The sequence below is a fragment of the Trichosurus vulpecula genome, chromosome 4, assembly GCF_011100635.1.
Source record: "Trichosurus vulpecula isolate mTriVul1 chromosome 4, mTriVul1.pri, whole genome shotgun sequence".
NCBI lineage: Eukaryota > Metazoa > Chordata > Mammalia > Diprotodontia > Phalangeridae > Trichosurus > Trichosurus vulpecula.
In genome coordinates this window covers 284022867-284043883 of record NC_050576.1, presented here as the reverse complement: position 1 = coordinate 284043883, position 21017 = coordinate 284022867, and the positions used below count along the sequence as shown (strand labels likewise).

The 21017-nt window shown below is 41.1% G+C and overlaps 1 protein-coding gene across 1 annotated transcript in view; it reads left to right on the top strand.

Annotated features, from left to right (window-relative positions):
• SMARCAL1 (SWI/SNF related, matrix associated, actin dependent regulator of chromatin, subfamily a like 1) overlaps nt 1–21017 on the top strand; it is a 74713-nt gene that overhangs the window by 20034 nt on the left and 33662 nt on the right. The window contains exons 6-8 of the mRNA XM_036753634.1: nt 6605–6755; nt 9137–9295; nt 13212–13277. Coding sequence (XP_036609529.1) covers nt 6605–6755; nt 9137–9295; nt 13212–13277 — 376 coding nt within the window. The remainder of the gene's footprint in view (nt 1–6604; nt 6756–9136; nt 9296–13211; nt 13278–21017) is intronic.

Below are 21017 nucleotides of genomic sequence, written 5' to 3'. Positions count from 1 at the left end.
GTTCTGCATGACTTCTCATGTGTGATGGATATATTGCTTGACTTCTCAATGAGTTGGGGAGGGGCTGGTGAGAGGGAAAGAACTTGGAGCTCAAAATTTTAAAAAAGAATATTTTTTTAAAAAAGGTATTTCTGTACAGCTGAGAGACGGGAAGAAGTAGCACCTGGATCCCTGACTATTTAGAAATAGCCTATCAGCTCTTAACAAGGACTCATATCCATTAAGGAAATGTACCTTAATTTGGATAGATAGCTGTCAGATATTCTTCTGAATCTGGGAACCCATCCGCATTATATCCCTTTGCTTCCAGCTGTGTCTGTCATGTATTTCTTTCCTTTTCATACCCTCTCATCACCGCCACAGTCCTCCCCCCCCCCAAATAAAACCCCAACTACTTTGAAACAATTCTTATCTCTCCTTGGCATTTCTATCCTTTATCTATTTAAGACCCCCTTTGGGCCTTGTTTTAACCAATTTCTTTCTGTGTAGTTCATTCCTTTAATCTTTCTTCCTATGGTTTTTTCATTAAGGCTGATACAGATTACCCATCCCCTACTGTGCCGTGCTCCATTCTTAGAATACCAGCTCTTCATCAGTTCCATTGGAGCTCCTCAAGCCAGGGCTATCTATTAACCTCATCTCCATTTGCATTAAACCAATTTCCGAGGGTGCCTGGGGATAAGGTGCACCTGGCTCCTGGGTCGGCCTGGCAAACTAGAATCTTAGTAACTCTTTTGATCTTTTGTCCTCTCTTTGAAAAGGCAGGTGCTGAAGCTACTAATGGTGTTCTTGGCCTTTCTTCTTCGCTTTCTGATTCAAATCCAGACTTGTGTGCAGAAATCGGGAGAGGAGTCCATCCCCCTACTGTTCATTTCCCTGTGCTAGAAGCGATCATGGTCAGCAGTTATTGAGGAGACAGTCCTCCAGTTTGTTGACAATCCAGGCTTCTTCATCCTCTTCTTCCTCTTTCTTAACAACTCTGCCATCTACAAGGGCCTGCACCCTGGGTTAGTGAGGGAAAAGGAAAGGAATTAGAACCCAGTGTCAGACATTAAGTGCCCAGAAGGACCTCAGAGCCTAGCACAGCATTTGCAGGATGGTGGAGAGAGTATTAGCTGTGGAGTCAGAAAACCAAATCTGGGTCCAAATCCTGCTTTGGTCACTTACTACCCCTGTGGCCTTGAGCAAATCACTCTACCTACCTGGGTCTTAGCCTCTGTATGTATAAGGGAAGAAGGTTGGACCAGATGGCCTCTGAGCTCCCTTCCAGCGTGAGATCTGTTATCTTACGATCCTTCACTTTATATATGTAGAAGCTGAGGCACAGTTTGTGAAGAGACTTCCCCAGGGTCACACCGCTAGAACCAGTTAGAGTCAGAACTAGAACCCAGACCCCTCACTACAGTAATAACTGGGCAGCCCAAACTCAGGAGCAGTACTGTTTGTCAGTGGTTAGACAGAGGAAGCGGGAAGGAAATATTGGTTGAAATGAAGGAATTTATGAATGAATTTCACTTCTCTGGACTCTCCTTGCCCTCGGTGACCCTTAGTCTCACTGCCTTGTGTGCAGTAGATGCTTGATTAATGTTTACTGAATTAAATTGAATTAAACTTATCCTTAGCTAAGTTATTTGTTCTAAGGCTATTTGTGAAATAGGGTGGAAGAGTTAGGCAAGAGTTGGAGGCTCTGAGGGGAAGGTCACAAAGCTTGGAGGGACCCAGCCACCATTTAGTTCAACTGTTCTCCAAAGGATTCCCTCTATGCCATCCCTACCAAGGACTGATCCAGCCTTTGACCTTTGGGGACAAGGGGAACCCAGTGGTCCTTGGGGCAGCCCATGCTACTTCTGCATAGCTCTGTGGGGAAGGGCTTCCTGACATTTTGCAGCCCCTGATTTTGCCATCTGTGGCCAGGAGGAACAAGCCCATTGCCCCTTCCACATGGAAGCCTTTCTAGGACTTGAAGAATGCCACCATGTTCCCTCTCCCCAACCTCCACTCTTTACCCCGAGTTTTCTCTTTTCCACCGTGAAGATTCCTATTTCCCCTCTTTACTAGTCCTCACAGGCTGCTCTCTAGGCTTTTCATCACTCTAGGTGCCCCTTCTTTATGTTCTCTAGCTCACCAATGTCCTGCCAGAACCAGCACAGTACTCCAGATGAGGTCTAACCAGGGCAGAGTGCCAAGAGCTTCTCGCTTCCATCCCCTTGGAAGCTATACTTACATATATAAACACATTGTTTCTCTCTATAGAATGTAAACTCCCTGAGGACAAGAACTGTTGTAAAGGAAGCTGATCACAGAAAGCCGATGTGGATTGCTGTATCAAGTACAGGTCATGCCAAATTAATCTTATTTCTTTTCTGAAAAAGTTTTTGAGCTGGTAGAGCAGAGGAATGCCATAGATGTGGTTTCTCTACATTTTAGTGAAGTCTTTGGTAAAGTCTCTCTTGCAGGCTCCTAAGGAAGCCCATGCCTACATGAGCCTTGTTTGACTACAGTGTTAATATTGTTGAATAGCGCTAAGCTTGAAGACCACTAAGACCCCTAGATCTTTTTTGGGCAAATAGCTCTCTAACGATGCCTTCTCCATCTTGTGTTTGTGAAGTCAAGTTTTCTGAATCCAGATGTAAGACTTTATATTCATTCATATTAAACTTTACCTTATTAGATGCAGCCTATGCTCTTAATGTGCCAAGATCATTTTGTCTCCTGACCCTGCTACAAAGTGTCAGCCGTCCCTCCCAGCTTTTGTTACGTGTGATAAGCATGCTATCATCTGTGCCTTCATCCAAGTAATTGATAAAAATATGAAATGGCGCAGGGCTAAGAAAGATCCCTCAGAGCCTCTCCCAGAGCCCTCCAAGATAATCTCAAGCTAATAATGATACTTTTTGGATCCAGCCATTCAACTGGCTCCCATTCCTTCTAATTCTGCTACCAACTAGTCCAAATCTCTTCATATTCCTGCAAGAAAGACTTTACCAAAGAAATGAAATGTAGAGAAATCAGATCTACAGCATTCCCCTGCTCTACCAGTTCAAAAACTTTTTCAGAAAAGGAAATAAGGTTAATTTGGCATGACCTGTAATTGATGAAACCATCCAAATTGGCTTTCTGTGATCAGTTTCCTTTATAACAGTTCTTGTCCTCAAGGAACTTCCATTCTGTAGGGAGAAACAATGTATATATGTACATGTAAGTATATAAAAAGTAAATATGGGGTAATTTTAGGAGGAGGCTGGTGCTGCTAGAAAAGTGCAAATCAAGAAAGGCCTTTTCTAAGAGGTGGTGATTGAGCTGAGCTTCTTTGGAAGAAGTTAGAGAGTCTGAGTAGAGGAGGTAAGGTACTTCCTAGGCAGATGGGTGATGCATTGGATGCAGTGCAGGACCTGGAGTCAGGAAGGCCTCATGCACTTAACAGCTTTGCGAGCCTGGGCACATCACTTCCATCTACTAAAAAGGGTAGAATAACAGCATCTACTTCCCAAGGTTGTTGTAAGGATAAAACAATATTTACAAAGCCCTTTGCAAACCTCAGTGGTCTCTCTAAGTGCCAGCTGTGGTTATCCTAGTTAGGAGGGGCAGCCTTTGCCATCCAGGAAATGACAGATGAGTAAATACTGATTTATCTCGCCTACCGAAGATGCAAAAAGGACTTTGCTGTGTGTCATGCCTTCAGTGTAGAACTCACGCAGAATCTCCCATTCACATTCACAGCAGTCGCCCCTTTTAACTCTCCCTGGGCCCAAAGTACCATTTTGAATGCCACCTTCACAGCATGGCCCTTGACCGTTGGCTACGCCTTCCATGGTCATGGAACCCAAAGCAAAGGCAAATGGCCCTCATGGGTGTTAAAACTGGGACTAATGTCATTGACTTTTAACCAGCCCACTCCAGACACCTGGATGTTCACTCACCATGCCTTTAATAACGTATATCCTACATGCGGCCCGCAACGGAATCAAGGCCAAGCTCACCAGCCTACTGCTTGCCGTTGCCACTCTTTTCCCTGTCTTGGCAGCCAGAACAAGATTTGCCCTTTTCTCATCCTTTGGTACCTCTCCTGTTCTCCCCAGTCTTTCATTTGTCATGGAGAGTAATTAAGCAGTCCCATTCACCAAGCCTTGAAAAAGACCCGTTTCATCTGTTTCAGGTGCACTGAGCTTTTGAATGGCAGCCTTGGTCTTCTCTTCATCGTTTCCCTATTTATTTTTGGGATCACCACTCTCTTAGCCATTCTCATTCTTCCCCATCCATCCAAAGGTCATTCCTCTTGGCAGAAAAAAATGGAAGCAAAATGATATTTGAGCAGCCCTGGCTTCCTGCTGCTATTGGTTACCACCATGTAGCCACTTGGATGGGGCTCCAGCATGGAAAGGAGTGGGGAGGTCACAGGGAATGCTAGGAAGAAGGTTGTCTCCTCCTTGACAGTGATCAGTTGTGGTTGCTGGGAATATAAAGGGGAGTAGAACATCATGGAAGACCTGCCTCTGTTGGCCCTGGCCAAGTCACTTAGCTGTCTTTGCCTCAGTTTCCTCATCTGTAAATTGAGCTGGAGAAGTAAATGGCCAACTACTCCACTATCTTTGCCAAGAATACCCCAAATGGGGTCATAAAGAGTAGGACATGACTAATTGACTAAACAACAGCTTTACAGATGAGGAAACAGAGCCAGATGTAGATTAAGTGACTTACCCAGCCTCCCACAGCTTACAAGCGTCTGAGCCCAAATGTGAACTCAGGTCTTCCAGATTCTGGGTTTGGCACTCTATCTACTGAGCCACCTAGCTGTCTCTGTCATATTTTTTAATGAAGTCATTATGAGATGATAAATGTACTTCTCAGAGTTCTCACGTTTTGCCTTGGGCATCGTGACATCTGCTGTCAAAGGGCTCTTTGGGAAGGTAACCTATGACATGGCATTGCTCAGGAACAAGCTAAGACCTAGCTAGGTGGGGTAGTATACATCATTTTTCTGAATCGGTTGGTAGCCAGCCAGCTGATTGCGTAGCATGTGCCGAGGCTTCAGAACAAAGGGTGTGTTTCTCATTAATCCAAACAGCAGGAAATGAGACCAGGAGACCGAGACGGGAGTCTGGGGCCCAGGGTTCTCTTTGACTCCTACGTGCTTCCCCTGAAATGTTTGGCACGTCACTTCTGCTCTCTCTGCCTTCATTTCTTCCAGACTTCCCAGCCCATTTGGGACATGGTTGGGAGGATTGCTAAGCGCTTAAGGATCTGGGAAGGTTCTGGGTAATTGCAAATTGTTACTATGCTTGAATTGTTAGGCAGAAACAAGACAGTTACTGTGTGAGTTAGGGTTGGGATTTTAAGGAACTTCACACTAAACTGATCAAACTATAGGATTTATAGATAGCATACACACCATTTTAGTGGATATAATCGCTTCTACAAGAAGGGTATAGGACCTGTGTGCCCTAGCATCTCACTAGCCTCCCAGCTCCCCCAGCCTTGGCCTGATTCTGGGAATTAAGGCCTTGTGAAATAGGAACCCTGGTTCAAGCCACCATTTGCAGAAGGTAGTGTCTTTACCATTCAGTTTTATACTGGAATGCTCCAGTCTAGGGTGAGCAGAAAAACCAATCCTGAATACACCAGTCAAGGTGGGCCCAATATCCCTAAACACAAAATTGGGTAAAATTCCAAGGGAGGTAGGCTGTGCTCATAGATAGTCATCAATCTTTCTAGCTGCTTCTAGCCCAGCGCTTAAGACTTAAGGTTAAGGCTTAACCTTTCTGTGACCTCCTGGCAGACTGGTAAAACCTTCTGGATGCCTTCTCAGAAGACTATTAAATGCATAAAATAAAATAGATGGAATTACAAAGGAAACCTATGGTACTGAAATATAGTTGTCAACACATTAAAAACAAGATACACAGGATTACATTGGAAGGCAATTCTACAGATCCCAGGTTAAGGACCTGTGCCCTGCCTGCACATGCCTCTCTTCCTGGGGAAGACTGGCCAGTTCTAGCTGGCCTTCATCGTTCATCTAAAGCCGTTTTGCCTCAAGGTGGTCTTGTGGTTCCACATCCGTGTGTTTTGGTTTTTGTAATTTTGTCGTTTTGAGAGACCTAGATAGGACCCCCGCCCCCAAGACTCTCTTCCCCCTTTGGAGATTGTGCTGTATCTAAAGCTGTTAAGATGGGGTTTCACAGCCAACATGATTTTAGGTGAATTGATTTAGGCTTGACGTTTACTTAAATTACGAGCTCCCGTAGGCCCGGTACCATGTTTATTTGTAAAACAGATGGACTAGAGTTCAAATCCAGCTTCAAGCCCTTAGTAGCTATGTGTGATCCTGGGCAAGTCACTTAACCTCTGCCTGCCTCAGTTTCCTTATCTGTAAAATGGAGATGATAATAATAGCACCTACTCCCCAGGGTTGTTGGGAACATAAAATGAAATAATATTTATAAAGCACTTTGAAATCTTAAAGTGCCATGTAAATGCCAGTTCTTCTTAGCATTGTTATTGTTACACACAATGGTTCTTATTAAATTATATTTGATGATTAATCACATAATAAAAGTCATTGGAAAGTTGAGGCTGCCCTAATGATGACTTTGTCTCTCTGCAGTTTTGCTGTATCCAGGGGAGGTCGTTTGCTTCTTGCAGATGACATGGGTTTGGGGAAGACGATTCAGGCCATCTGTATTGCTGCGTATTACCGGAACGAGTGGCCTCTGTTAGTTGTCGCTCCTTCATCAGTGCGGTTCACCTGGGAACAGGTTAATTCTTCATATGTGTATGTGTGTGTATAAGGAAGATATTCCAGCTGGAGGGACTGGGTGACAGTGACATGTGTAACAACATGAGGCTGTACAATTCCTTCTCCGAAGGCTTCTAAGGAAAATGAAGTCCCCTCCTGGCTGGCTTAGGGAATAGTCCTATGTAGATTATCTCTCTTAGGTTTATCATTCTTTGTCATGTCTATATCAGGTTAGGAAGTTGGGTTCTAAGAACTCAATTTACTTATATTTATTTACATTATATTTATATTATTTATATTTATAAAGAAATTTATTTTTGTTAATGTTTTTTTCGAGAAGCTGGTACAATTTGTTTTTTGTCCTTTGTGGTTTTCATTTTTGATTTCTTGAACAATAGCTCTGGAAAAACAGACTTTTCAAAAGCCTATGTTTTAAATGTAGGTATTTGACCCCATCTTAAAACCCAAATCACTTGGGCTTTCTTGGAATGGTCAATAATAGCCCCACCCCAAGCCTCCCTGACTCCTTGTTTAGCTTTTGATGGCTTAGAATAAGTGTAAATAGCAATTGTTTTCTGTTCTGGCCAGAAACTGAGGGTCTTTCCCTCCCAGATTGATATCTTTGTGGTGGTAAATTGAGCCATAATTTGTCTCTTCTCTTACTCTGCTCTTAGTCATTGAACAGATGTGACCTCAGACAAACTGGACCTGAGAAAGGTCACCTACTGCATCCTGGGCCACTACCAGTCCTCTGACCTTTGTCTTTGCCATTGGGCTTCCATGACTGGAGGAGAGAGTGAGGCTGATGACTTAGCCACTTAGCACACTTGGCCTCACTCATGTCTAATTCACATGCAAGACTAGACATCACTGGTCCTCTTCTGAGAACAAAGGAGGAACAACCACAGGAAATTGGGCAGTCAATTAATCAATCATCAGGAATTTACCCACAAAGACTGGAGCAAAATAGCCCCTGCCCTTCAGTGGCTTATATTTGAATTCTTGACTGATGACAAAGCTAACCACTCATAAAAAACCTAGAGCTTTTGGGGGGCTAACACCTAAGTCTTCTGCCAAACTTCTCCACCCACAGGCAAGGAAGGACAAGACTGCTTTAGTAACACGCTATAGTGTAAGGAAAAAAAAGTATAGATTAAAGGTCTTTGCCTTCAGCCAGCCTTTGATAATTATTTTGGCTTCCCAACAACTTGGTCCTTTCCCACATCCTCCCTGATTGAGGCGATGGCGTTGTCTACTGTGAGGTAGCCTGATGTCTATGCAGACACCCAAATATGATGTTCCTCTCTGACAGGGAAAGGCAGAGTATATACCTAAACAACCAGTCATTTTGTCTTTCTCCCTGTCGATTGGATTCTTTCAGTGCTTCTGAGCACTGAAACTAAGCATTTCCCTTTTGTTCACTTTGTGTTGCTTGTTAGATAGCCATACATAGTACCATTTCCTCTGAATGAGTCAGGGTGCTTCTCAGAGGAGGAGTTGAAAACATCTCAGATCTCACCAGTTCTGCAGCAAGGGTCCTTAACCACCTTTGGGGCCTGGACCCTTTGGCTTCTGCTGAAGCTGACACACTACTTCTCAGAATAATGTTTTTAAATATGTAAGATACCTAGGATTGTAAAGGAAATCAGTAAAAGTGAAATAACTTTTTCCCATTCAAGTTCACAGACTCCCCTGAAATCTATGCATGGATTCCTACTGTCAGGAGACACAGAAAGGCTTGGGGAGGGAGAGGGGAGCAGAGGAGAGATAGGAAGAGAAAGAGAGAAGGAGGGGAAAGAGCAAAACACAGTGGTCCTGGGGTGTTGGATAGTACCAGGCAGACACAGGGAATGCACAGATCCTGTACCCTGACCCATGCAGGACCCCCAGATGGCTTTCCTTTGGCTCCACACATGGGTTTGACAGGTAAGGCGAACATGAGAGGATTTCTGCAGTAAGCAGATGGCTTCACAAAGAATGTTTACCCTCAGTTATCTTCATCCTCACCATGCATCAGTATTTACGACTCATCTTTTTTTTTTCCACTAAAGGAGCTTTGCTAGGCACTCTGAGATGTGTTTAAGAAGTCATATTCCTTGATGAGCTTCACAGTTGCTTTAGAAGCAACAGATGAAACAAATATGAATAACAAAGCAAGGGTACTCATTTTGAGGAAGAAAAAGAAGGTGTGCCAGTTTCAAGGGAGTTTTTAATGGTACTTTCAGGCTTGTTTAAAGGGGAAGTTTATAGATAAGTGATGGATGGCAATGAAAAGATGATAAATAGTAGTGGGGGTGGGAGTGTAAAAAGGGAGGTGAGATGACCAGGTTACATTTTCAGGGCAGTGTACCTCCCAGTATAGACCATCTCAGTTGTGTTTGCTTCTCCTTTCCTATTCAGGCATTCCACCGGTGGCTACCTTCCCTCAGCCCAGATAGCACCAACGTGGTAGAGACTGGGAAGGACAGTTTGACAGCTGGCTTGATCAACATCTGTAGTTTCGACCTCCTGAGCAAGTTGAAAAAGCAACTAAAAACTTCCTTCCAAGTAATCATTATTGTAAGTGGCCTTGCATCTTTATGGTTCCTTTCTCTTCCAGAACTCAAAGCACATTCACAGCCCCTTGAGCCTCCTAAGTGTCTCTGAGAGAGTCAGGAATTGTTTTCTCTGTTTTGAAAATGGGCAGTGCATTGCTCTGCAGTCTGAATGGGGGCTCTGCTCCCTTCAGGAGAGGTCACAAATGGGAGCCATCATAGAAGGGACCCTAGAGTGACAAGAGCCTCCAGCAGCCTGTCCTAGAACTGCTTATGGTGTGTGTCCTCAGCCCAGGGTACGAGAATGGTATCTGCTCAAGCTATCCCCATTTTCCATTACATTTGATTGGCTTAATTCCTTTTTTAAAAAAATTATTTTATTTTCCTCCCAATTACATGTAAAAACAATTTTAACACTTTTTTTAAAGTTTTGAGTTCTAAATTCTGTTCCTTCCTCCTTCCACTACCTACCCACAGACAATTACATGTGCAGTCATGCAAAATATTTCCATATTAGTCATTTTGTGCAAGAAGACTCAAGAAGGGAAAGAAGGAAGGAAGGAAGAGAAAAATATGTATATAACCTATATCAAATTGCTTGCCTTCTCAATGAGGGGGAAGGGGACAGAGGGAGAGAATTTGGAACTGAAAATTTAAAAAAGACTAATCTTAAAAATTGTTCTTACATGTAATTGGGGAAAAATGAAATACCAAATAAATATTTTTAAAAGACATTAAAAAATACAAAATAAAGAAGGGAGTGGAAAGTCAGAGAAATGAAGTTATTTCCTCGCTCAAGGTCATAAGCAGAAGTGATGTTTGAACTTCAGTCCTCCTGACTCTTTACTCTACTTTCCTAGCTAAAATGGGCACTTCTCTCCAGAGAGTCTTCTTTGATTCACAGACAAGCCCTACCTGGCAGGATCCATCATCAGAAGAGCAGTCTCCTTAGACTGTCAGGATTTTTTCTTTAATCAGTTCATTCATGGGAGGAGGTGACAGCTGTGTCTGGTTTTTGTTTGCTTGTTTGTTTTGGTCCTGGGATCCACTTGTTTTCCTTCCTTTAAAGGAAAGCCACATTTTCTTGTGCTCAGAATATGTAGCCCCGAGATAACCAAGAATGTAACCCACACCTGGCTGCCTTGCCTTTTAAAGGCATTTCTGCTGATATCAGCTCCCTCTCCAGGGCGGTGCAGGAACAAGGGGAGGAGAAAAACAAGCAAGCCTTGGGTAGAAACAGATCTTACATTGGGTATCAGTGAATCATAATAGAAAAGGGAGGCATTAGACCTCAGAACGTCTATACACCCTCCTCTAAGCCTAGCCCAGGCCTATCCATTGTCTGACTAAAGCAACCTTACTGAAGGTCCTCAAATTTACTAGCCCATTCTCCCTCTCCCCAGGTAACAATGGACACTGAATCAAATAACTGAAAAGATTTTTACTGCTTTCCCTCATTTCTCATTACTAGGGTTTTGTTTTCTCTTTTTTTCTAAATTTAAATTTTTTTTTTGGTTACATTTTAAGTTCCAAACTGTTTCCCTTTCTCCCTCCCTATCCCCACAGTAGAGAAGGCCGCCATTTGGCACTGGGGTGTGCGTGTGTGTGTGTGTGTGTGTACACACCATACTATGCATATTTCTATGTATAGCTTTTAGTGGATAGCATCTTCCTTTGTAGTTGACTTGAGTATTTATGATACTCAGAATAACTTAGTCGTTCGCAGCTATTCTTTGGAAGGTATTGCTGTCACTGTACACAATGTTCTCTAGGTTCTTCTCATTTCACTCTTCGTTACTTCATGCAAGTCTTTCCATGTTTTTCCAAAATCAACCTGCTCATCGTTTCTTACAGGACAGTAAGCATTCCATCATAATCATGTGCCACAGCTTATTTATCCATTCCCCCAATTGATGGGCATCCCCTTGATTTCTGGTTCTTTTTATCAAAAAGAGAACTACTGTAAATATTTTAGAATGTATAGGCTCTTTTTCTTTTCCCCTGATCACTTTGGGGAAAGACCTAATAGTGGTATTGATGGGTCAAAGAGTATACACAGTTTTACAACTCTTTGGGCATAATTCCAGATTGCTGTTCAGAGTGGTTGGATCAGTTCACAGTTCCCTCAACAATGTATTAATGTCCCAATTTTCCCACATCTCCTCCAACATTTGTCATTTCCCCTCCCACCATTTTAGCCAATCTGATAAGTATGAGATCATATCTCAAAAGTTTTTTTTTTTAAGGGGGGAAGACAGGGCAGTTGGGGTTAAGTGACTTGCCCAAGGTCACACTGCTAATAAGTGTGTCAAGTGGCTGAGGTCACATTTGAACTCAGGTCCTCCTGACTGCAGGGCTGGTGCCCTTCTCCCTGCACCACCTAGCTTCCCCTCAAAGTTATTTTAATTTCCATTTCTCTAATCAGTAATGATTTAGAATATTTTCATCATCTGACTACATATAGCTTTTATTTCTTCATCAAAAAGCTGCTTGTTCATATCCTTCGCCCATTTATCAAATGCAGAATGACTCATATTCTTATATATTTGACAAAGTTCTCTATATATTTGAGATATGAGACCTTTATCCAGGAAACTATCTTTAAAAGTTTTTTTTCCCAATTTTCTGCTTTCTTTCTAATTATTGATTTTACTTGTACAAAACCTTTTTAATTTAGTGTAATCAAAATTATCCATTTTACAACTCAATGCTCTTTGTCTCTTGTTTTTTCATAAATTCTTTTCCTGTCCATAAGTCTGATGGATAATATGTTCCATGTTCTTCTAATGTACTTATCTCCCTTTATATCTAGGTCACATCTCCATCTTGACCTTATCTTGGTAAATGGTGTAAGATATTGGTCTTTACCCAGTTTCTGCCAAACTGCTTTCCAGTATTCCCAACATTTTTTACCAAACAGTGAATTCTTATCCCCAAAGCTTAAATCTTTACATTTATCAAACACAAGGTTACTGTAATCATTTACTTCTGTATTACAGCCTTTTGCAAATGATGATTTACAAACTTCATGTAAAGATTAGTTGCCCAGTTCATTAGGAGAAGCATGATGAACGCTGTTTCCTTCCTTGACTTGGACAGTTGTTCCTAATTTGTTTAAGATAATATGAGTAAAACCTCCTTTGGGCTACCTAGCTCCTAATTAATTAATCAAGTTTTTCTTGAGTGTCCAGCACTGTAGGTGATATATTAAAGACTACTAGGTCTTTACCCACAGTTTACTGAATGCTTTGGGGGAGAAGACATTTAAAAAAAACAAGGACATATATGACTATGATATAATGACACTTAAAAAAAATTGAACTAGAATTTTGAGTGTTTGACTTCAAAGTAGTCACCTTGGAAGGTTGTGCACTTATTGCAGAGATGGGGTGATATTGCTCAGATCTCTCTTGGAGCTGTTTGGGAAGGTCTTCAGAGCCTCACAGTCTCTTTACCAGTTACATGGGGTACATTTTACCCTGCTCCCTTTCTAAATTTGGAAATCTGTTACCTGATTTCTTCATCCCTCTTAGTCACAGTTCTTGACTTTGAATAGTTTTTATTGATTGTCACCAACAGTTAATTAAATCCGCCTTCAAAGGGTAAAGATTCACCATCATTGAGGATGTTGCAAAGATTGTACTGTGGACCCAGGAAGTGATTCCAGAAGATTGTTCCAAAAGAGCCCTGGGTATGGAATGAATGTGGACACCCGGGCTAAGCCTCTCAGCTCTGCCACTGTCTGAAGGGAGACCTGGAGGAATCCACTTAAATTTGCTGAATGAGCCTCCTTTTCCTCAGTATTGTGGAGGGGCTTCCAGATTGGGCAATCAGGCTGTCTCTCTGCCCTGTCTCCCAGGGCTGTTGTGAGATTCAGATGAGGGAATATTCGTGAGATTGGCCCCACGTGTGAACTGGGAATTCTGCTTGTTTCCATTCAGGACGAGTCCCATTTCCTGAAGAACATGAAGACCGTCCGCTGTCGAGCTGCGATGCCTCTCCTCAAGGTGCGTCCGTGTCCCCAAACCCAGCCAGCGGGCTGGGTCACTGCTGAGGTGAAGGGGAGTCAGAGACACATCAGCTATAACATGAGACTTCTAGATGGAATCTGGGTTTTAGACCTGACGTGGCCCCATCTGCCCAGACTGAGGTACCTTGTGTTTATTTAGCCCCATAGATGCTTTTGCTGCCTCAGTCATCACAGGTAAGTGAAGGGGGTGGGCCTGATGCTTCCATCTCTGTGTAAAAGCTGGGACCCCAGAGACCAAGGGACCAGCTCAGTGTGACACGTTGAAGGAAGGCTAGCCAGTAAGGAGAAACAGTTCCTTCTTCCTTCGCTGCCTGACAGCGTGTCTCTGCTCATACCTCCCCCATCAAGTGGCAGGAATCATAGAGTAATGAAATGATAACTGACATTGACATTTACATAGTGGTTTATTTACCTACCTCCTCTGAGTCTCACAATGACCCTATGAGGGAATGACTACAGGGGTTATTCACATTTTATGGGTAAGGCTCAGAGAAACTAAGGCACTTGCTTGTGGTCATTCAGGCACCGATAATCAAAGACCGGATTTCACACTAAAGCCCTTCTGACTCTGAATTCAGCACTCTATCCCCTGTGACATAATGCTCTATAGTAGCCATTGTTTTATTATCCTAATAGAAATTACAGCAATGATTACAGTATTATTACCACTGTCACTGTTGTTATGACCCAACAGCCACAACTATCATAATAGCTGTCCTTAATATAGCGCTTAAGCTTTGGAAGGTGCTTTCCATGCATCTCTCATTTCTCATGTAGGCAAATCTTACCGAATTAGAGTCAAACTCTGCCTTCTCCATCTTCGGGGGAAAGGCTAGAGACAGTGGATTATGCCCATCACTGGAAAAGACAGAGAAGTCCCCAGACTGGCCTTTAGCTTGACAGAGTATGCCTTGCCCCAAGCCTGGGTGTTCTAGATAAGACTCAGTCATCTATATTTCCATCTGTTCTAGTCTAAATTTGTTTCCTGAGTGGCTTATCTATAAAGCCATTCATTTATTCAAAAAACAAGGAGGATAGTATATGATATTTTTATTGATATAATGATGTTCCCTATGACATCATATAGGTTTTCCTCCCCCATAATGGACAGAAGGTCCATTTTGGATCTTTTCGGGGTGATTTTTTTTAATGTCACTTCTGTGACAAAAGAAAATATTTTCTTCCATGTCAGGTTGTATGATGAGTTCTTTATTTCTCCTCCATAATATTTCCAAAGGAACCCACTTGAGTTGTAAATCAGTTCACAAAAGCATCCTTTTCCGATTTTGATTTCCATTTTGTTAAGGCAGATTTCATTTTACAGCCACTTTCTTTTGGTAAAATTCAGTTTTTGCTGTTTAAGAGAAGGCTTACATCTTGTGTAAAATGAAAATTGGGAAGCCAGATGCCAGACTAAATATTGGTTAAACTGATTTAAATTTTTCCCCTTAAAGTGCTTTTTAAAAGATGTCCTTTGCAATAGCAAGTAACATCATCCATCTTGCAAGGCTAGATTATTTTGTGTGCTGTAACTTAAAAAATAAAAATAAAAAATTCTTCATCGAAATCCTTGATTCCCCCTTCTTATTTCTTATAAATATTTATATGTCCATAACCATTATGGGCATGTTTAAATGAAGCATTTTTCCCTGGGTGACTATCCTTCTTTGGAGAGCACTTAATATGCCTTTTTAGAAAAATCTTGCTGGAGCAGGGTACTGTGGTTCTAATATTACAGCTATAACTAAAATTAAATTTGCCTGGCTTGATTGTTTAGACAAAAGAAACGGCACAATAGATAAATTACATCATTAAAGTTATAATATGAAACCTTCTTAGCATCAGCCTTATTAATGTTGACATCTCCTTGTTAGCCTAAACAGCGCTGCATATTGCTTTCTCCAAATATACGATTGCGATCCCTACCCTTTAAAATAGCATTTGAATTTTTAATATCTTGTAGTAGTTGGATGTTTTTCAGAGCGACAGTGTTACAACTAATCCCTTAACTGCTAATTCATATATATGGTTCTGGTTTTGGTTCGGGACACTGATAGATGAGTACTTTTAAATAGGACCCATGGATACGTCCTGTGAATTATGTCGCTGCCACTTATGAGGGTTTCTTGAAATCAATCTCTCTGGTATCTTCACCTTCGTTTTCAAATGCACTGTTCTCTGGGTTGTAGTTGGGATTGTCTTTTTTCTGATGGCCAGACTCATCTTTTGTCCTTATTTCAGTCTTGATGCTCTTGAGAGTCATCTGGATGTTCTTGGATTGAGAAGGCAGGTAGAAGGACATTCTAATCAAGCATAGCATTAAGTTCCCTCTAAAGACCCATCCTAATGCTATGTGATTAGCCATCTGATTTTGAGTGTCCTGAAAACCACTATCAGCTGCTGCATGACAAGGGAGGTAAATTAAGTCACACCCGGGAGAGATTAGGACAGGACCATGAGTGATGACAATCTCTGTAAAAAATGCCAGAGTCCTAAAGAATAACTTGCATTAGCTGCATTTCGCTGGAACTTGTGAACAATTTCATTTCCCAGAATCCTTTTCTTTTGAACTAGATAAATACGGAGATCTTATGTACAATGTTGATCAGGTTAGAAAATATGCTAGTCTATTTTATGCCACAATTTCATTCACCTCTGTGGTTTTTTAAAAATATATTTTTTTTAATCAACAAAAGTCACCTCTCCCTTCCTCTTTACACCTCACCCACCACAATGAAAAAGAAAGGAAAACAAAATCCTTGTTTCAAAAATGTATATAGTCAAGCAAAATAAATTCTCACATTGTCCATGTCAAAAAATAAATAAATTCTGCACTCTTGAGTCTATCACTTCTATCAGGAGGTGGGTAGCACTCACCTCCCATACTTGCCTGCTTCCAAAGATCTCTGGAATCGTGGTCAATCATCGCATTGATCAGCGTTCCTAAGTGTTTCAAAGTTGTGTATCTTTACAATATTGTTATTGTATAAATTTTTCTCCTTGCTCTGCTCCCTTCACGTAGTGTCAGTTTGTACAGATCTTCCCAGGTTCTACTGGAACCTTCCCCTTCATTTCTTTTTTTTTTTCTTTTTTTCTTTTTTTCTTTTTTTTTTCCCCCTTCATTTCTAAAGCACACAGCAAAATAGCATTTCATCACTTTCCTTTATCAACTTGTTTAGCTATTCCCAGCTACATAATTTCTTTATTAATTCTTTATTTAATTTGTGATAACCCTCGGGGTAACTCTGGGTGCAATAATTATCTTCATTTCCTCATCTGTAAAGTGGGAATAATAGCTCCTACCTTGCAAGGCGATTGGGAAGATTAAATTAGATAATACGTGTAAAGCGCTTTCCAAACCTAAAGGCCTGTAGATATAGGATTCAGTTATATTTCCATCTACTTCGAATCTCTGTCCCAGTATATTTTCCCCCATGTTGTTTGGGATATATACATTCAGCATTGGCGCCTTTTTGTTGTTTTTGCCTTTTGGGAGGGTTCTTGTTTACATCTCCTAATGTTTTCACCATAAAATCTAATTTTTCCGATGCTGCGATCGTCCCCTGCTCTGCTTTTCTTATATTTGCATGGGCATGGTAAACCAGAGGCCCTCCCTTGATGTTGGTCTGTTTGTATTTTATGGGCAGTTGCTTAGTTTTATTTTTTAATCGTCAATGACCCTTCTTTTTATTAGGGGAAGTCAGATCTTTTAAAATAAATGTTATTGATACATCTGTGTAGGCTCCCATTAGTCTATTTCTCTACCCTTAATCGTTAACTGTTCTTTGCTTTCTTTCTTCATTTATGTGATTTCTAGTGTGAACTTAACATTTTATAGTTCCTTTTAGAGTGGATTGGAAGGACTCAGGGTACAGAGATCGAGGCATACATTTTTTTGGACACAGCAAATGTGACAATGTGTTTTGCTTGGCTGTGCGTATTTGTTATAAGGGTTCTATTTTTTTCCCATTGGGGCTAGGAATTGTGGAAGAGAGAAAGGAATTTTTATTACTTGAAAAAATTAATTTAAAAAATTAATGAGATCTGAAGTTAGCATAACCTTATGTAAATTTTTTCTAACTTTTTAACATCAACATAACTATTGCCATTTTCCTACTACTTTTACTAAATAAATAAACCTTAGATGCCCTTTTCAAAGTGACACCAAGTCTCGCTTTTTAGGTTACCTAACTTAATAGCAACCAATTAAACCCAGACCCTGTGGCTCCAAGTCCATCACAGTTTACAGGGTACCCTGTCGCTATGAAATGAAATAATGTGTGTAGAGCAGTTTGTTGTAACCTTACAGCCCAACAGAGATCTCAGCTGCTCCGGGGGTGGAGTGTTATTTTTCTTATTGCATCTTGATAATCTAGAACACTTAACAGATGTTTGTTGAATTTATAAAATTCCATATGCACCATACAATTAATTAGCAGCTGTTTTGTCTAATTTACAAATGGACTTTGCTCACTATCATGTGACTTTTCCCAATAGCCTCCTGATTGGATTCCCTGCTTCGAGTTTCTTTTCCACACAGCTCCCAAGTTAATATTCCTAAAGCATAAATCTGACAAAGTCGCTTCCTTGCTCAAAAATCCTCAGTGGCTCCCTGTTATCCCTAGGCTGAAATATGGAATCTCCAACCAGGCCTTTAAAGGCTTCCATAATCTGACTCTCATCTACCTATCAGGTCAGTCTCACAATGTCCCCATTCACAAGCCGTGCATACACCCACCTGGCCACCTAACTGTGTCCCAAAGTCAACATTCAATCACTTGTCTCTGCCTTTGCACAGGCTGTCTCATGCCTTCTGTGTTCCCCCGCCTCACTTCTGCGTCTTCTAGTCCTTAGCTTTCTTTTTGAGGCTCAGCTCAGGTGTCCCTGCTTCCCCAAGCCTTTTCTGATCCTCCCCTAAGTACCTCCTTATGTGATTACATCTATAATCCTTACCCCAGCAGAGTAAAAGCTTCTGGAAAACAGCCACTCTTTGGGTTTTGGCTTCATTTCCTTAATATCACTATGGTGCATAGTAGGTACTTAATGTCTCCTGAATTGAATCAATCTCTTCTTAGCCTCAGTTGCTCTCTGATGGGTGTTCCTGGTTTCTGCTGACCCTTATAAAGATTCAAAGATAAGTATAAGCTTAGTCTAGGTTTGCTTAGTCATAGGCACATTTCTCCCAGCTTTGGGTAGGTAGCCCTTTCTTTGTCAGAATCTTAGGGGCCAGGTCTGAGGTCATTCTTATCCTTACCTTTCTAAATACTCTCTACTTTTTTCTAGAAGCTCGTAAGAGCTTGTACTTGTCTTTATAAACTTGACAGGTCAGCATGTATGAGGGTGGAAAGTAGGGACTTTCCTTAGGATTATACTGGTATTCCTGTAGGGCGGATCTTCTTTATCTCTTTTCTAGGTCTGTGAGTTTCTCTTGCATCATTGACATGCATGTTCTCCATCCTTTGATCTTTGATCCCCTGCATCAGCTCTTTACCGCTGACCTCCATCGTTGTGGTTAGTTCCTCTGTAACATTTACTAATTTAGGGTCATCTTTCAGGTCTTACATCCTTTCTTTGCAGCCACTATTTTTCTTTTTAGTCGCTGTAGTTAGTATTAATTTGTACTTGCCTGAGAGTCTTCAACCGGTAGCGCTTCTATCATTCTAGACACCCTCTCTGGGTCCTTTTCATCTTTCACTCTCCCATTGGAGAAGCACTTCTGAATTGAACTTGGAATGTTTAAGTTTTGAACATTTTAAAGGTTCTCAGAGAACTGATGAACTCTGAATTCAGATCAAAGCATACTTTTTGACTTTCTTTATTTTTATTATTTTGTTTTGTTTGTGTTTTCTTTTGCAACCTGGCTAGTATGGAAATATGTTTGGCATGACCTCACATGTATAATAGAATCAGAGTGCTTGCCTTCTCAAGGAGCAGGGAGGAACAGAAGGGAGGGAGAGAATTTGGAACTCAAAAGTTAAAAAATGATTGTAAAAAAAAATTTACATGTAATTGAGAAATATTTAACAAAATAAATAAAAATAATTTTAAAAAAACAAAAAAAATAAAGGTTCTCAGAGGGGTCACTGATAGGATGGACCAGTAAAATTCATATTTAATTATTGGTCAGGACATTACTGAAGATAATATCCCTGAGATGGCAAGGCATAGGGAGGTAGAAGAGTTGATTTCTGGGAGAGATAGAATCTATTCCATTGTACTTTATATCATAGTATGTTCACTTGGAATATGTTTTAATATCATGTAACTATATCTGGCTTTTTGATTATCTGAATGTGAGTTATTCACCCTAGTTATCTCTGTGTGAGTAATCCATAGCAAATTTTTAAATTTACATCTCTTTTTTATCATGCAGCTTACTTCCATACCACCTTCCCCACCTCCCTCTGCTGTTATGTGCCCAAGGAGGGAATATATTTTTGGTTTGGTTTGGTTTGGTTTGGATTTTTAAATAAACACCGAGTCTCCCTATCTCTGCAGTGCTAGAAGTGCAGGGACCACTGGTGGTCCCAATCCCATTACTAATTGACTTGGAAGAGTAAATTCTGTTCTGTTACTCACCTGGGCTGGTTTGCTCCTCCTTGGGCAGCCTAATGAGTGCACCGCACCTTCCTCCCTCTAAGAGCTAACTATATTGATGCTGGACTTAATGTAGATGCCTGATCAGCTTAGTTCATTGTGACTTGGAACTCCTGAGCTCAAGAGATCCAATAGCCACAGCCTCCCTGGTAGCAGGGATTACCGACTTGTGCCACAAAAGCCTGGCAAATAGATATTTTAATATAAGCCTAAATCTAAATAAGGAAGGGAAATCCATGGAGTTTTGTTTTATTTGCATCATGAACTCCAAAGCAAAATAATTAGAAATTACTTTTGGGTGGTGAATGTTGATGAATGACTTTTGCCACTACATCGCTCCATTGAAATAATAAAGTTCACCATATTATAATTAATTGTTCAATTTAATGTCTATTTGTAGTATCCACAGAGTCCTCTTCTGATGCCCCATAATACATGTTGTAGTGTAGAGGTGACCCTGGGTTCTTGAAGGCTGTGCCACTGGAGGGCAAGCTCGGACTGGTTCTGTAATGCTGGAAGAGCTCTGACTGTATGGTCTCAGAAAGACAGGGGCAGCTTTCTGTGGACCAAGCCAAAGGGGTGCTCATCAACAACAGGTCAACCACTTGGTGCCACATTCTTTGGCAATGGACGTCCTTGAAACAAAAACAAAAATTTCAAAATGGTCGCTCTCATAATTTTGCAGCCCTTCTTCTGTGATGGTGGCAGGGTAGCAGAAAAGGGAACAGAATAAAATAACAATCACAGTCTTTAGACAGTCTCTAGACATTCACTTGGCTGTTCATGCTCTAAATGTGACCAGCAAGTAGACCTGCTGGTAGAGGAACTGAATTGTCTCCATCTGTATTTTCTCCTTACAAAGGAAGCCAGAAGAAAATTGCAGCTAAATGGAAGGATGGTCCACATCCCCTTCTTAGAGCGACAAATAAAGGACTTGGCAGGATTCCGTAGATCTGCCATTTCCTCTGCAATCCTCTTTTTCTCTTACTGTATTTATGGAAATACCCATTTATTTGGGGTTCATTAAGTTAAAAAAAATAAATTAGGGGAAAAAAGTCATTTATAAGGTTGATTTCATGGGTCTCCAGAGACAGCAAAAAACATCATTTTCTGGCGCATT